Genomic DNA, 15676 nt, shown 5'->3' with positions numbered 1-15676 from the left:
GCCTGCCTGTTCGCTGGCACGTCCATTGGCCTTATGTTCCCTGCCACCGTCACTTTCTCCTCCTCCCCCCCCTCACACGTGAACCCTTGCGAGAGCTGCCACGCATGGGATTAGCCACGGGTACATCTTAGAGAATTAGCGTTAGGTATAGATATTTATATACCACTTTTCAACAAAGATTCCCAAAGTGGTTTACATAGATATAAATAAATCAAATGGCTCCCTGTCCTCAAAGGTCTCACCATCTAAAAAAGAAATAGAAGATAGACACCAGCAACAGCCACTGGAGGGATGCTGCGCTGGGGGTGGACAGGGCCAGTTGCTCTCCTGCTGCTAAATACAAGAGAATCACCACTTTAAACACGGTGCCTCTTTGCACAGTTAGCTGGAGTCTCTCTTAGCAGTAACTGACCTTAGGTGAGCTACCATCTCTCTGCATCTGCAATACAAGAACTATTTATTACAGGAGTTCTCAAATTTGGGTCCCCAGATTGATCTTTATAATTAATTCTCTTAGCCAGCCAGCATGGGGATGTGGCAAGGCAATGCGTGGTGAGGGAGGCACCTGATTGGTTGGCTGGGTGCCGGTTGGCCCAGCCCTTGTGAGGAGGGGCCGTCTCGGCTGCAGCCTGGGCTGGGAGGCGGAAGGCAGTGGGATGGAGTCTGGCCCGGGCCTGGCGCCAGAGGGGGTGAGTGGGCTTCTATCTATATCTATATATTTGGCGGCGGAACTCTTGCGACATGCTGCGAGAGTTCCAAAGTGAGGAGGACTGAGGAGTAGAGAGGGAAAAGAAAGTGCCGGTGGTGGCCGGCGGGGGAGGAGGGGAGAGAGAGAGGCGGTGGCGGGCAGCGGGCGGAGGAGAGAAAGGAAGCGGCGGGCAGCGGGGAGAGAAAGGTGGCAGCGGGCAGGGAAAGGCAGCGGCGGGGGAGAAAAGCTGTGGTGGCGGCAGGGGGGAGAAAAAACGGCAGCGGCAGGGCCCTTCTTGGATGCCCGCCGAGGCTGTGTGTGAGGAGGAACAGAAGGGGAGGAGGGCTGGAGAGTGCGGCGCCAAAGGGAAGAGGAAGAGAGGAGAGACGGGGCAGGAGGAAGAGGGAGGGGGAAACAGCTGGCCCCAAAGCGCCGCACAGATGCTCTGTGCAGGGTCGGCTAGTTTATTAAAATTTTCTTAGATACTGCCTCCTCCAAAGACTCCAGATGGTGAACAACAACAATACCAATAACAATTAATTAAAAATAAACAACAACAATTATTATTATTAGAGGGCAAACTCCTGGCGAAACAGGTGGTTCTTAACAAGGGCCTTACAAGCAGCCAGAGAAGGGGCTGAACGAATCGGGGGGTGGGGAGAGAAGAGTGTTCTAAAGAAGAGGGGCGGCCACAGAAAAGGCCCTCCTACAATGTCGTTGGACTAGAACTCCCATCAGTCCCCAAAGGCCATTGTGGCTGGGGATGATGGAAGTTGAAGTCCAAGGACATCTGGGGAGCCAAGCTTGAGAACCCCTGGAGAATGTCTTTCCTTTGGCAATGAAATTAGCACCTACCAAGCTCCTCTTGTCACGGTGGTGCAGGCTAGCCGTTTCCAGTGACTCGTACCAAAAGAGACGTACAGTTTCAAAAAGTGGCGGTGGGGGTGAGATAAGAATGTTTATTCCAACGTGAATAGTGTTTCCACTTAAATACATTTTCTAAAGCTATTATCATTACAGTACAATAAAAAATAAATCAATCTCTAGATGCAAAAATAAGATCCCCAGTTCATATAAACACCCTCTAAAGAAGTGAATCTACACAAGAACCTTAAGGAAAGGGCTTTAATCCAACCGAAGGATTGTCAAGAATCCGAAAGCAAACCCTTTCCCCTGTTTTCCCCCTTTTCAAAAACCTACAATAGACTAGCCTGTAATCTAAGACAGACTAGTGGTAATTACCTACCGTATCATTTGGCAAATCTCTGCATTTCAAGTAAGTTTCAAAAAAACAACAGTATAAACCTTGAACATTTAAGGAGGTTTCCTTTCTTTTAAAAGGAGACTGGTTTTGTAGTGCCAAAGCTTTGAAGGCTAAGACATCCAAAGGCAACAAACAAAGAAACTCAAAAATGCTAATACACATGCACACACCAGTATATTACAACCACACAAAATTTGTATTGTTGCTTTCAAAGCTAAACAGTATTTTTAAAAATTCAAACTCTGGCATACAGAAGGGCAACGAAGAGTCTCTTTTCAAACTAGAGCTCCTCATGGTAGAAACTTGCGTCATGGAGCTGCCTGCCATAATCTGTGGCTTCGCTATTGAGAAACAGATCCTGATTCTCCAGAACCTCTGCCACCGAAAGCTTTTTGTTTCCATCCACGTCCATTTCTTTAATCAGGTGAACAGCCTTTAGAATAAAGGGACAAAATATTTGGTAAATGCTCTGGCAGTTACAAGAAGTGGACTATTTAGTGTTAGGAGAACAGCAGCAACATTGCATGGTTTGCACATGAAAATTATTTGGTTTTTAAAATATACTATTCACAGTTTACTACTTTGGTTTTATAACAGTAGCAAGATAATAGTATACTCTATGCAAATAGTTGCATCCTGGCCTTTCCTTCAAAGGATTGTTAAGAAGGCAGGACTGTGCTCATATCAGAACTCCTTCCACCTGCTCCTATACATCTTCCTACATAGATACCCAATTCTAATTTATTTTCTTTAAGGCTTGAAGTAACCTAATAAAGGAAACCAGCAACAACCCAATGCAAGGTTAAGCTTCCTTGAGTTCACTGATATAAATGGACTTGTGTGCTCTTGGAATGATGCATTGTACCGCACTGGCGGAAGAAACTTTTTCATCAGGTAAGAAGTGATAGGAGAGGTTTTCTCGGATCGCCCATCCCTCATCAGCCTCTTGTGCCTCCTGAAAAATATGTTGCTAAGGGCTGCATGGCCCTCGGGGACATATTTTCAGGAGGCACAGGGCAGCTGTAGAGAGATGAGGGAGGAGACTGTTGAAAACCCTCTCCTGCCAGTGCAACGTTAGTCTGGATGACCACTATGTTTAAACAGCTTAATGACAGCATCCAGGCTAAGTTAGCTATAACTAAAGGTAAAGGTAAAGTGTGACATCAAGTCAATTTTGACTCCTGGCGCCCACAGAGCCCTGTGGTTTTATTTTGGTAGAATACAGGAGGGGTTTACCATAGCCTCCTACTGCGCAGTATGAGATGATGCCTTTCAGCATCTTCCTATATCAGTGCTGCCCGATATAGTACCAGCAGGGATTCGAACCAGCAACCTTCTGCTTGTTAGTCAAACATTAAATAAAAACAAACAAACAAATTTCCCTGCTGTGCCACGTAAGGTGACCAGCTATAACTAAGCATAACTGAAATCAGTAAGATATGTCTCATTAATTTTTTAAAATATAAAACACAGAAGGGAATGTGTGTATGTTCTTGCATTAAAAACAACAGTCTTCTCTCAACCACAATAGCCATTCAGCACAGACTGTTTCTTTTTAATGCACTGCACAGCCAAAGTTTGCCCGGTGCACTGCACACAAAAACAATTAACGTATGTTTAAAGATCATAAAATATAGACACATGAAATTCTCACCTGTTCCTACCAGAGTACCACCTTTTAAAACAAAACAAAGCATTGATAGGCTTTTCTTTTCTCTTTTATCACAAGGTTGACTTGAAAAAGGGTTGTAAAAAAGTGATACCAGACATACGGTATGTCTGCTCGTTCAATACACAGTATGCCCTCAGCTGTAACTTCAAGGACAATGTTTATTCCTAATATTACAAAAGAACAGAAAAGATGACATGCTGACTAGTAGTAGTTAGCAGAGCATTTCTGTATCTGCTGCATGTAACATGCCACTATACATAGGTATGTTAAAGGTACTTAGAAAGCTGGATTAAAATATCCTGCCCAAGGGTTAAAAACAAAACAAAAACCCTTTATGTTGCTCAGGTCCCATTACCAAATATTAAGGTATCGAGAGATGAGCAATGAAATACTGATACTGAAATCTATAGGGGGTTATTATAATCATCAGCCACAATTAGGTGTGCTCAAGTCCAACTTATTCCAAGGGAGATCTAAGCACATGTAACTGTATGATGAATTCTGACCATCATGTTCAGCAGCAAGTTCTTCAAAACTCTTACCTCCTCTTGAGCAATACCCTCATTATTGGGTACCACCCAACTTAACAACTCTTTGGGGTTGAGTTTCCCATCCTTATCCTTGTCGTAGTCATTGGCAAATCGATCCTTCTCCACAAGAATCCATTCTGGGTCGTCACTGGCAGCTAAAGACAAATTTTACATGTTGTTCAGTACAATCGTATCTTTCAGACAACTTTCTTTGTAAGGGCGGCTTCACACGGCTGATGGAAAGTGAGAGGGAAGTAGTGGTTCCCAGCAAGAGTGTGCTCCCAGCACTCGCTGCTATTTCCATCATTCCACAGACTGCATTCTCACAAGCACTGGCTATCTATCTTGAACAGATGTGGCTTAACCACAGCAATTTTATCAGGGTTGCCTACGAAATCTGCATTCTCATAACTAGCACCAGAGAGCTCAGCAATCCCGGTCAACTCTTGAACCAGGATCACTATGATTAAATATAACTACATTCCCATAGAAGGCAGCTTGCAGTGTGATGAGTCTGTTTAGTTGCAAACACACTTACTCAATCTCTCTCTCTCTCTCTGGAAAAGCATGGAGGAGCATGTAGCTATAATAATTTCTGCTTAGAAAATTTATATTAAGGGCCTGGAGAGTGACTGTATTTTAAACACCCAAAGAAAGGGTTGGTGGCACTTATTTATTTATTTATTGCCAGATTTGTATACTGTCTTTCATTTAAAAATCCCAAGGTGGGATGAGGCACTTCTAACCTCATCCCCCAGACCCCCACCCACTCACTTGGATCTCTTCTATAGTCACCAAGGAACTCTTTAAGGCTCACAAATCCATCACCATTTTTATCATGTTCTTCCAAAGCCTCTTGAATAACAAATTCCTGTTAAAGAGGAGAAAAAGGGATGCATCAGATAACACTGCCTAATATATCAATCTTGTTTAGTGGATAAGGGTCAGTTCTGCAATATACAAGATTCTGGAGTCCAGACAAGGTGGGACAAGTTAAAAGGAATAAAATAAGCAGACACCATGTAGCTGAGCCACCACCTTAAGTGGCACAGCGGGGAAATGCTTGACTAACAAGCAGAAGATTGCCGGTTCGAATCCCCACTGGTCCTATATTGGGCAGCAGCGATATAGGAAGATGCTGGAAGGCATCATCTCATACTGCGTGGGAGGAGGCAATAGTAAACCCCTCCTGTATTCTACCAAAATAAAACCACAGGGCTCTGTGGGTGCCAGGAGTCAAAATCGACTTGACGGCACACTTTACCTTTACTTTATGTAGCTGAGCACTTGCTCAAAGTAGGCTAGCTGATGCTTTATAGCAGGACCCAAGTTACAAACTGTGCCCTCAGGAAAAGTAAGTACAAGTGAAAACATGTGGTGTCGCAGTCATTAAGTGTTGTACCACCAAATGTCTGTACTCTTACAGCCACACCACTGAGTGCTTAACTTCACCTAGGCAGGTACAGTAGGACCTTGATAATCATAGGCCCAGCACTCGCAGTTTCGTGTATCCGTGGCCAGGTAAGGCACTAGACCGTGGTATACGTGACGAAAACTCAGCCAAAAAAAGGGTTAAATCCGCGTGTCCGAGGCAGCCAGAAATGACCACAGAGGTTATTTCTGGCCACCATTTTGTGTTCTGGAGAGATTGGGAACATTTTATGTTCATTTTCACAAAGAAAAGATCAGAAAATAGTTATTTTTCGATTAAAAACACACACACACACACACACACGGATTTAGGTGCTTTTGAGGGGCACTGCTGAAATGCGGGGGGCTGCGGTAGGGCACTTTTTAGTTATGTTTAGGGCCGTTTTCAGCTATTTTTTGAAGCATCTAGAAACCTAACCCCTGGTATTTGCCGTTTGGGTATCCACGGCACTAGCGGAGAACGGAACCCTGCAAATACCCAGGTCCTCCTGTATAGCAAGATTTAGTATTGGTTAGGATAAATCAAGAAGCCACCTAATGGCGCAGCAGGGGAAATGACTTGATTAGCAAGCCAGAGGTTGCCAGTTTGAATCCCCGCTGGCACCTATATCGGGCAGCAGAGATCTAGGACAGTGCTGAGAGGCATCATCTCATACTGCGCGGGAGATGGCAATGGTAAACCCCTCCTGTATTCTACCAAAGACAGCCACAGGGCTCTGTGGGCACCAGGAGTTGGCACCGACTCGACGGCATTCTTTACCTTTAGGATGAATCAAAGGAGCAAAAGGATTATTACAAAAGAGATGCTGAATACTCTCCTGTAACCCTTGCTAACCCCTGGTAATTCTCTTTATTTAGCAGGGGGAGAGTAACTGGCCCTATCCATCCCCAGCACAGCACCTCCAGTGACTTTTGCTGGTGTCTATCTTATGGGGACAGGGAGCCATCTTATTTATTTATTATTTCTCAATGTAAACTGCTTTGGATTCTTCTGTTGAATATAAATATTTGTTGTTGCTGTTGTTGTTGTACCAGATTTGTTTCAGTCATGGCTCCCATGAAACTGAAGCCAAACCAACACCTATCACTTGTTGCTCTGTAAGCAAGCATCTCTCCTGTTTAAAAGGAAACTTGATGAAAGCTAAGCAATAAAAATATAGAAACACATTCAGGAATATTGATTTCATTACTTTATATACTTTTGGGGGGATGGAGGCAACTGTTCACAGGGACAAAAATGTCTCATGTGAGCCAGCTATAGTAAGAGTTTCCTATTTGGCAGCATCACGTTCTTTATGCAGAAGTGTCCAATTTAAATCTTTAAAATTCAAGAACTCCCTTCTCGTTAGAACTGCTTAAGATTCTAATTGATGGCCCTTTATAGGTAAGCCGAGTGACAAGCTAAACCCAGAATGTCTTTCACGATTGCGAACAGTCTGACTTGTGGACCTGTAAAGAGATGTTCCGTGTACTTTCCTGCCATGGCATGAACAACGCAGACAGGCAAAGAGGATAACAGCCTATCTAGGAGTTTCAGTGAAGGAAAGGGTTTACCAGGAAGTTAGTGGTACAACCCAGCTCCATGGAAATTCTGCCATTTACTTCAGCAGAGCTGAATGATGTATAACAGCTCTGTGTATTTATTGGGGCACCCAAATCAGAGATCAAATATGTTCTTAAATTAAGGAGTATATTCAACACACACACACACTTACTGCATTCCTGCCCTTTGCTCAAATCATTACATCCCAAAGTTTAGCCACACAGTAAGGTCGACCGCATGACCTACCTGCTCGGAGCCAGGAGGGGCTACAGTGTTCTCTTTAATTTTTTTCATCTGTGGGCAGAATGAGTTTTGTTCTGGGCAACACTATCAAGGCAGTGTGTACACACATGCATTCAGAGTGGGACCTCCCTGATTCAACCTGAGCGGGATCTAAAATAAACTGAGCGGACATTTTAAAATGTGTGAGCGTGCACACATGCGCATGCCTTAGAGGGAACAATGGAGCAGTCTTCCCTCTAACAGGGAATTCCAGATGTTGTTGACTACAACTCCCATAATTCCCAGCCAGAGGCCATCAGAGCTGGGGATGCTGGGAGTTGTAGTCAACAACATCTGGAAATCCGTTAGAGGGAATGCTGCCCTGGAGGGCTGGCAGGGAGGCAGGCACATGATCGCCGGCTTCTCTAAGCTCTGCCTCTCACTGAGGCCCACAAGTTGTGCCATGGCAAGCGACAGAGCTTGGAGCTGGAGGAGGAAGTCCTCCGACATCCCACAATGCACCACTCCTGTAGCATGGTACATTGGGGAATTCCTCCACTGCCGGGCGCTCTTGCAACTGGGTACTTCATAGGAACACAGGAAGCTGCCATATATTGAGTCAGACCATAGGTCCATCTCGCTCAGTATTGTCTACCCAGACTGGCAGCGGCTTCTCCGAGGTTGCAGGCAGGAATCTCTCTCAGCCCTATCTTGGAGATGCTGCCAAGGAGGGAACATGGAACCTAGTTGCTCTTCCCAGAGCAGCTCCATCCCCTAAGGGGAAATATCTTATAGTGCTCGCACTACTAGTCTTCCTTACTTCGTGACAAGGTACTGGGGTAGAGAGGGCACGCTTGCACCCTTCTACCTCAGAAATAGCCCAGGTAAAAAACGTGGGCTACCTGGCAGGACAGCACTGGAATTGGACCCAATGCTAGCGCTCCATTCAAGCAACCCTACCCGGGTTGGGCTGCTCGTGTGCATGCCCTCAGTGTGTATTAGTTCAATTACAACATTTCTAGCCACCTGTCTCTGTTTACAATACGTTTGTCAAATAAAACATTTGTGAACAAATTCTTTCATGCTTCAAATGTATACACATACATGTACCACAAAGATTAAAAACGGAAAAAAGTACAAAGGGGAAAAAAGTACCTCAAAAAAGGAAAGCAGTACCCCAAACCAAGTGGAAATATATTCAATACAAACTAAGATACTCTGGTCAGTCAAGAATATTCTACAGGTAAAGCAAATGCCAAAGATAACTCTCTGAGCCTATTAAAAACAAAGATTTATTTCACTTCATCCATGATTATGCCTGAAAATACTGAAAGCGGTATCTTCAGGTGCATGTACTGCATTCAGGGACTGTACCTGCACGTGACTGGCAAGCTAATGGTGAACTGGCACTGTTCTCTTAATGTCACATTTCATAGCGCATCCATTAGTCAGCTGGATTTTCCTAAAGCTTAACATTCACACTCCTGTACTTGAAAGCCCAGCGAAGTATTTTCAGTTGAACTGAAAAGCAGTTTTACACCCAGAAAAATCCATACATTGATCTAAAGCAGCCCTGCGGTGATATACAAGGATGCTTCCCAAAGAATGGCAAGCACAGGTACAAAGCAATAACCCCACAGAACATTTTAAAAGCCAGCAATTTTCTCTCAAACTTACTTTCATGTATTCTGCTTCTTCAGGATGCTCAAATGCAATGAATTCATCAAGATTCAGGCCAAAAGTTCCATCCTTGTTGGCCTTTTCAAATCTCTTCTTGTCCTTTAAATGGAGCTTATAAACAAGGGGGAAAATGAAATGCAGGTTGCAGGGTTTTGCTTCGGGGCGGGGGGGAATAAAACGCAGACAGACATCTTAATGTATTCATTGCAGTGTGACACTGTATGTACATTTTTCTGCTAGTGCATTGATAAAACAACCACACTTATTACAAGATTGATCTTTTACGTACCGAAACAAGCCTGATTATCCTAGCTGACATTCAGATCACAGAAAGATGAACCAAAGGTTCTGCCCACACAATATGACTCAGAGTCAGTGAATTTAAAATAATACACTACAGAGTTATCTAAAATTGCCACAGCTACCATGGTGTCTAATTAAATGCAGCATGTTTTAATTTTATAATGTCATACAGCACTTAAATTAATAAGATGTACTTAGATAAATTCCTTTATAGAATGGACATTTTTGAAAATATGCTCCAAAAAAAGAGAAAAGAAAAAGAATCTCGCAAAATTAAAGTGCTTAGGGAATTGTCCAAAGGACTTATGAGTACGATGAGAAGGGGCACATTTTTCAGTCAGATCTTAATATGACTATCCAGAGGACCAAAATCTAATGATGTGATCAAAGTTATCAGCAGTTCTTCCACCAAAATGCAAATTTAAAAGCATGTTGGGGACCAAGTTAAGTGAGCTGCTGAGAATGGAACTGAGAAGAAAAGAATACTCCAGTATTTGCCCATATCTGGCTTACGCAAAGAAAGTTCACAAAGTTCATTGATACGTACCCCTGCAAAATGTGTTAAGAATTGCAGTCAAACCCCCTCCCTGCTTTGAACTTGCGGAACTGCCGGTTGTTCAAACCAGTTCCGTGCACATCCCTAGCTCTGACGAGGATTTAAAATATTTCTTTTATTTTTATTTTATTTTTTAGTCTTTTATCTTTCGAAAGTGCTAGCAATGCTGCTTGTTTAGGGGACTGCACGAAGACCCTAGAAATAAGGACTTCACTTACAGCAGGGGTTCCCAACGCGCGATCTTCCAAATGATGCTCAACTACAACTCCCATCACCCCCCAGCCACAATTTCTTGTGGCTAGGGATGATGGGAGTGGTAGTTAAGCAACATCTGGAGGGCCACAAGTTGGGAACCCCTGTCTGAGCACACACTTGCTCAAAAAGCTGGCTAATACTGAGGGAGGCAAGAGTAAGCAAACTGGGAAAACGTTTTCGAGGTTGGAGCTACTTGAGGCCACTTACCTGTCGGAAAGATTCTTCTTCAGTGTCTTCCAAAGTTGTATCTTCTTCAAAGTCGATGATGCGATCATACATCTGAATGTTGTATTCTTCCCAGGAGACATGCCCGTCTCCATCTTTATCGTATTCACCAAACTGCTGCTTAGCATCCTCCACAACATAATGCTTAAAAGACTGCTGGATCCATAAACTCAGCTCATCTGTGAAGGTTTCCCAAAACACAATTAGGTGGCAAACTGATTTTATTTTTGCCCAATAAATATCAACAAATACAGCCCGTGGCCAACATCCTGACTAACCAAGTGTGCTTGTGAGGAGGCTTTGTGGGGATGTGATGGGGGCCCCATGTACAACTCCCGCACACTGTTGTGCCAGTGGGTGAAACTCCCCCAACCCCCTGGACTCTGGAAGCCCTTTGTAGAAGGGGGGACATGACGCTCTCTGACACGGCCCCACGGAGTTGCCTTACATGTGCTCTTCGCTAGTCGGGCTGATCAGCCACTGTTTTCTAGATTTCTTTGAAAACCGACATAAATTTTAGTATCACTCACGGACAACTGCTACTAAAAAGGGGATTTGTTGTGCATTTCCATTTGTAGACACAGGCAATGTTGCTTAAAATTACTCTAGGGCGAGGGTTATCAAACAACTTTAACAAGCATACCCCTTCTGTCACAGAACTTCAGATCACGTACCCCACATAAATTCTTAGTGTCTGTGTGTGCATGTATACGTATACACACACACACACGGATTAGTTATATGACTCCACTCACTGGCTTACATTCAGACTGTGTTACATATGAATACTCCCATTAAAATTAATGGGGCAAGTTTACATGTCCCATTAATTTCAGTGTGAGTACTCAGTAATTTTGTGAAGCCAGTCAGGCTGAGGGAAGGAGTATTCTGAGTTTCTACACATAGCCAGCCAATCAGGAGCAGAGGAGAAAAGTTTTCACCCCCCTCCTTCCCTTCTACATCACTGAGGATGTGTTTCTCAGATGGGGAACAAATAGTGGGGCTACAGACTAGGGATGCAAAAAGGCTTTTGAGTGGCCCTGTCAAATATCCCTAGGGTAACAAATATCCCTAGGGGCACTATTACCTGCTGTTGGGAGCCCCTCCCCTAGTGAGAAGAGCTATGAGAGGTCTTGTGGTAGCTAATTTGAATTGTCCCAAGCAGGGTCTGCCCTGCTTTGCATTTGAATGGGAGACTGTCAGAGATTCCCCTTAGCGATGGGGCCGCTCTGGGAAGAGCACCTGCCTGCTTACATGCAGAAGGCCCCAGATTCCCTCCCCGAATCTCCAGATAGAGCTGAGAGAGGCTCCTGCCTGCAAACTTGGAAAAGCCGCTGCCAGTCTGGGTAGGCAATACTAAACTAGACGGACCAATGGTCTGACTCAGTATATGGCAGCAACCTATGTTCCTAAATCCTTAGGTACAGTGGTTGGCACACAGAGCTCCACAGCAGGTACACTCCAAACACAAATGCATTCACACCCGCTGCCCCGCCATGTTCCTGAAGCGTGATGGGAGTTTGTACAAGAGCACAAACCTACTGCACTTATTGTGCAAGAGCACAATCCTATTTTGAATGCTCTCACTATTCTCCCAGAAATTCCATTGCAGACCATTCCAAAAATTAGTCAAAGCACAGTTAAAATGTGTACCCTCTGTGAGGAACCCATCAGCGTCAATGTCAATTCTCTTGAAAATGGATTTTAGTCTTCTCAGCTGTTCATCTGGATCCAGTTTGGCAAATTCTTCCACTTCTTCCTTTGGGGAGAAAGAGAAACGACTAGAAACAAGTAGATAATCCCAGTGGGTGATCATTCTTAGCTCACGGCCAAAACAGATATTTTCAGCAGACAGCAAAACATCTAATGCTATTGGGCCCATTTCCTAACCCTCCCATGACTGACTACTGCCCACTGACTAAAAAACAGACAGGTCCAGTGTTTCCTCTAACAGGGATTCCCAGATGTTGTTGACTACAGCATATGGTTTCATAGAGGGCAGTATATAAATGTGATAAATAAATAAATACGAAGAGCAAGCAAATAATCTTGTTTTAAATTCTGCTGTAAACCGTTTTGGGGTTATTTTAATGAAAGGTGTTATATAAATTTAACAATCAAGCATTCATTCATTCAATCAATCATTCAATGTCAATGGTGCCCAGCCATGCCTCCCGTAAGTCTGGATCCTGCCCCCTGGACTGGAAGTGCCTGCCTTGGCCCCCATATTCTGTGCTCCTATTCTCACATTCACGAAAGCAAGCCTGGACTAGCAGCACTTCTCCACCCCAAACACACAAGCACAGCCCCACTCCTAAGGGAGCTTCACCCTACCCAATGCAAGCAGTGCACCCCATAGCAATAGAGACCAGTGGTGCTTAACATGGGGTAAGCCAGATGTTGATGAACTATAATTCCCAGCATCCTCTGCCACAATTGCTGGGAAACACAGCTCAGCAACATTCCCACATTCTATTCCTGGGCTGCTGAGCTTTGGCTTTCCTGCAGATGTTGGCCCACAATTCCCATAATCCCTGGCTATTGGCTACTGTGCCTGGGGATTATAGGAGTTGTAGTCCAGAAACAGCTGTGGATGGGGGGGCACCTAGGTTGAGCAGGACTGTTTTATCCTCACTTGCACAGCGTGGTGTAGTGGTTAGAGTGCTGGACTAGGACTGGGGAGACCTGAGTTCAAATCCCCATTCAGCCATGAAAACTAGCTGGGTGACTCTGGGCCAGTCGCTTCTCTCTCAGCCTAGCCTACTTCACAGGGTTGTTGTGAAAGAGAAACTCAAGTATGTAGTACACCGCTCTGGGCTCCTTGGAGGAAGAGCGGGATATAAATGTAATAATAATAATAATTATTATTATTATTACTATTAACATTATTTATTCGATTTCTACACGGCTCTTCCAAAAATGGCTCAGGGCGGTTTACACAGAGAAATAAACAATAAATACGATGGATCCCAAAGGGCTCACAATCTGAAAAGAAACTTAAGATAGACACCAGCAACAGTCACTGGAGGGATGCTGTGCTGGGGGTGGATAGGGCCAGTTGCTCTCCCCCAGCTCAATAAAGAGAATCACCACTTTTAAAAGGTGCCTCTTTGCCAAGTTAGCAGGGGAACCCAACAGCATCCATCCTATAAATGGCTGGGGATGCTGGGAGTTGTAGTCAACATCTGGGAATCCCTAGAGGCAAGACTGACCCCACGCAAGGAGCGTGCGCCCCACCCCCACGGCAATACAGACCAGGGGTTCTTAACGAGGGGCAAGCCCGATGTGGATGGACTACAATTCCCAGCACGCACGCACGCACAGACAGTGGCTAGGGGGATGCTGGGAGTTGTAGTTCCCCCCTTATCTGGCGGACGGCCCCAGGGAAGAAGACGACCCACGGAGATGGCTCCCTAGCAATACCGATGAGTTAGCAGGGCAGGTCGCTCTCTCCTCCTGCTCCTCCCCCCCCCCCGCCCCACAACAGCCTCCTCCCCCCTCACCTGGCCCCCCAGCAGCGCCTCGCGGTCGTAGTCCGGCAGGTGCGCGCCCTCGCTGTCGTAGTGCCGCTGCTGCTGCAGCCGCTCGCCCAGCCCGCCTCCCGCCGCTGCCGCCGCCGCCGCCGCGCCCCCGAGCAGCAAGCCCAGTCCCAGCAGCAGCAGCCGCCGCCGCGCCGGAGGAGAAGGAGGCGCCGCCCGGCGCCGCATGGTGCCTGAGCCCGAAGCGGAGAAGCGCTGCCCGGCGGCAATTCGCGCCTCCCGCACCGAACAGGCAGGCAGGCGAGGCCGAGCGGGGGCGCTGCTGCTGCTGCTGCTGCTGCTTGGCGAGCGCCGGGCCGGCCTAGCCTGGAGGGCGCCTCTCGGACGCCCCCTGCCGGATGGCGGCCTAGCCGGGACGGGAGCGGGGCAGCCGATGCAGAGCAGACCCGCCCCGCTTGGCGTCCTGTTCTGCTCGGAGAGGAGGAGCATGCGCAGTTCATGCTTGCATGCAAAGGGAGGGAATCGCAGCCGGTGGAGTGGGGCGGCAGGCTGGGCTGCTCAGCTTTGGCCCTCCTGCAGATGTTGGCCTACAGCTCCCATAATCCCTGGCTGCTGGCCACGGTGGCTGGGGATTATGGGAGTTGCAGTCCAGAAACAGCTGGGGGGGGCCTAAGTTGAGCAGGCCTGGGGGGGCCCAGTCTCTGACTGTGGTGCTCTGGCTGCTGCTGAACTACAGCTCCCAGCACCCCCAGCCACAGATGGGGATGATGGGAGTTGTCCATCAACAGCTGGAGGACGAAGGGAGTTGCCTACCCCTTGTGCTGCAGGGTTCCCCACCTGCGGTGCTCTGGCTGTTGCTGAACTACAGCTCCCATCATCCCCAGCCACAGATGGGGATGATGGGAGCTGTAATCCAGCAATAGCTGGAGGACCAAGGGAGTTGCCTACCCCTGTGCCGCACAGTTCCCACATGTGGTGCTCTGGCTGTTGCTGAACTACAGCTCCCATCATCCCCAGCCACAATGTGTTGTGGCTGCGGATGATGGGAGTTGTAGTTCAGCAGCAGCTAGAGAACCAAGGGAGTTGCCTATCCCCCTGTGCTACAGGGTTCCCAGCCTCCGGATATTAGGAACATACAAAGCTGCCATATACCGAGTCAGGCTCAGTATTGCCTTCACAGACTGGCAGCGGCTTCTCCAAGGTTGCAGGCAGGAGTCTCTCTCGGCCCTCTCTTGGAGGAGCCAGCGTGGTGTAGTGGCTAGAGTGTTGGACTAGGACTGGGGAGACCCGAGTTCAAATCCCCATTCAGCCATGATACTAGCTGGGTGACTCTGGGCCAGTCACTTCTCTCTCAGCCTAACCTACTTCACAGGGTTGTTGTGAAAGAGAAGCTCAAGTATGTAGTCCACCGCTCTGGGCTCCTTGGAGGAAGAGCGGGATAGAAAATATAAAAATAAATAAAATGCCAGCCCAGGATGGAACTTGAGACCTTCTGCATGCAAGCAAGCATCCCCTGACAGGAGTATCTTACGGTTTTCACACGTCTCCCATTGAAATGGAAAGCAGGGCAGACCCTGCTTAGCAAAGGGGACAATTCATGCTTGCTAGCACAAGACCAGCTCTCCTCCCTTGAGATGTTGATGAACATCTCTCATCTCCATACATTGTAGCTGGGGGTGATGGGAGTTGTCGTTCAGCAACATCCAGAGTACCACAGGTTGGGAACCACACCCACACGGGGCATTAAAAAGGTTTATGTTCCCACGCCCCCTTCGAAACCACGCTATGGCTATTCACACATTAGTGTGTGTGTGTGTGTGTGTGTGTG

The 15676-nt window shown here is 46.5% G+C and overlaps 1 protein-coding gene across 2 annotated transcripts; it reads right to left on the bottom strand.

Annotated features, from left to right (window-relative positions):
- Positions 1-1632: 1632 nt before the first annotated feature.
- RCN2 (reticulocalbin 2) lies at positions 1633-14352 on the bottom strand. 2 transcript variants are annotated; one of them, XM_053272261.1, is made up of 7 exons: positions 13873-14352; positions 12023-12128; positions 10352-10548; positions 9028-9141; positions 4929-5025; positions 4167-4309; positions 1633-2385 (listed from the first exon to the last, which is right to left on the bottom strand). In XM_053272261.1, exons 1-7 carry the CDS (start codon positions 14335-14337, stop codon positions 2233-2235), a joined length of 1275 nt encoding a protein of 424 aa, XP_053128236.1. In that variant the 5' UTR covers positions 14338-14352; the 3' UTR covers positions 1633-2232. The 2 variants fall into 2 exon arrangements, with proteins under 2 accessions (XP_053128236.1, XP_053128237.1); XM_053272262.1 differs by lacking the exon at positions 9028-9141.
- Between the last annotated feature and the right edge of the window lie 1324 nt (positions 14353-15676).

Source organism: Hemicordylus capensis, chromosome 10 (genome assembly GCF_027244095.1).
Source record: "Hemicordylus capensis ecotype Gifberg chromosome 10, rHemCap1.1.pri, whole genome shotgun sequence".
Taxonomy (NCBI): domain Eukaryota; kingdom Metazoa; phylum Chordata; class Lepidosauria; order Squamata; family Cordylidae; genus Hemicordylus; species Hemicordylus capensis.
The sequence above is the reverse complement of the archived record's forward strand: the minus strand, read 5'-3'. Positions and strand labels throughout refer to the sequence as shown.

What these genes read in the sequence shown, in the direction of transcription:
- RCN2 (XM_053272261.1), bottom strand. Translation starts at nt 14,337, where the DNA reads ATGCTCCTCCTCTCCGAGCAGAACAGGACGCCAAGCGGGGCGGGTCTG. An exon ending in AAGAAGCAGAATACATGAAA is followed by an intron (nt 5,026 to 9,027) that starts GTAAGTTTGAGA and finishes CCTCTTTAACAG; the next exon opens with GAATTTGTTATTCAAGAGGC. An exon ending in AGGGTATTGCTCAAGAGGAG is followed by an intron (nt 2,386 to 4,166) that starts GTAAGAGTTTTG and finishes TTTATTCTAAAG; the next exon opens with GCTGTTCACCTGATTAAAGA.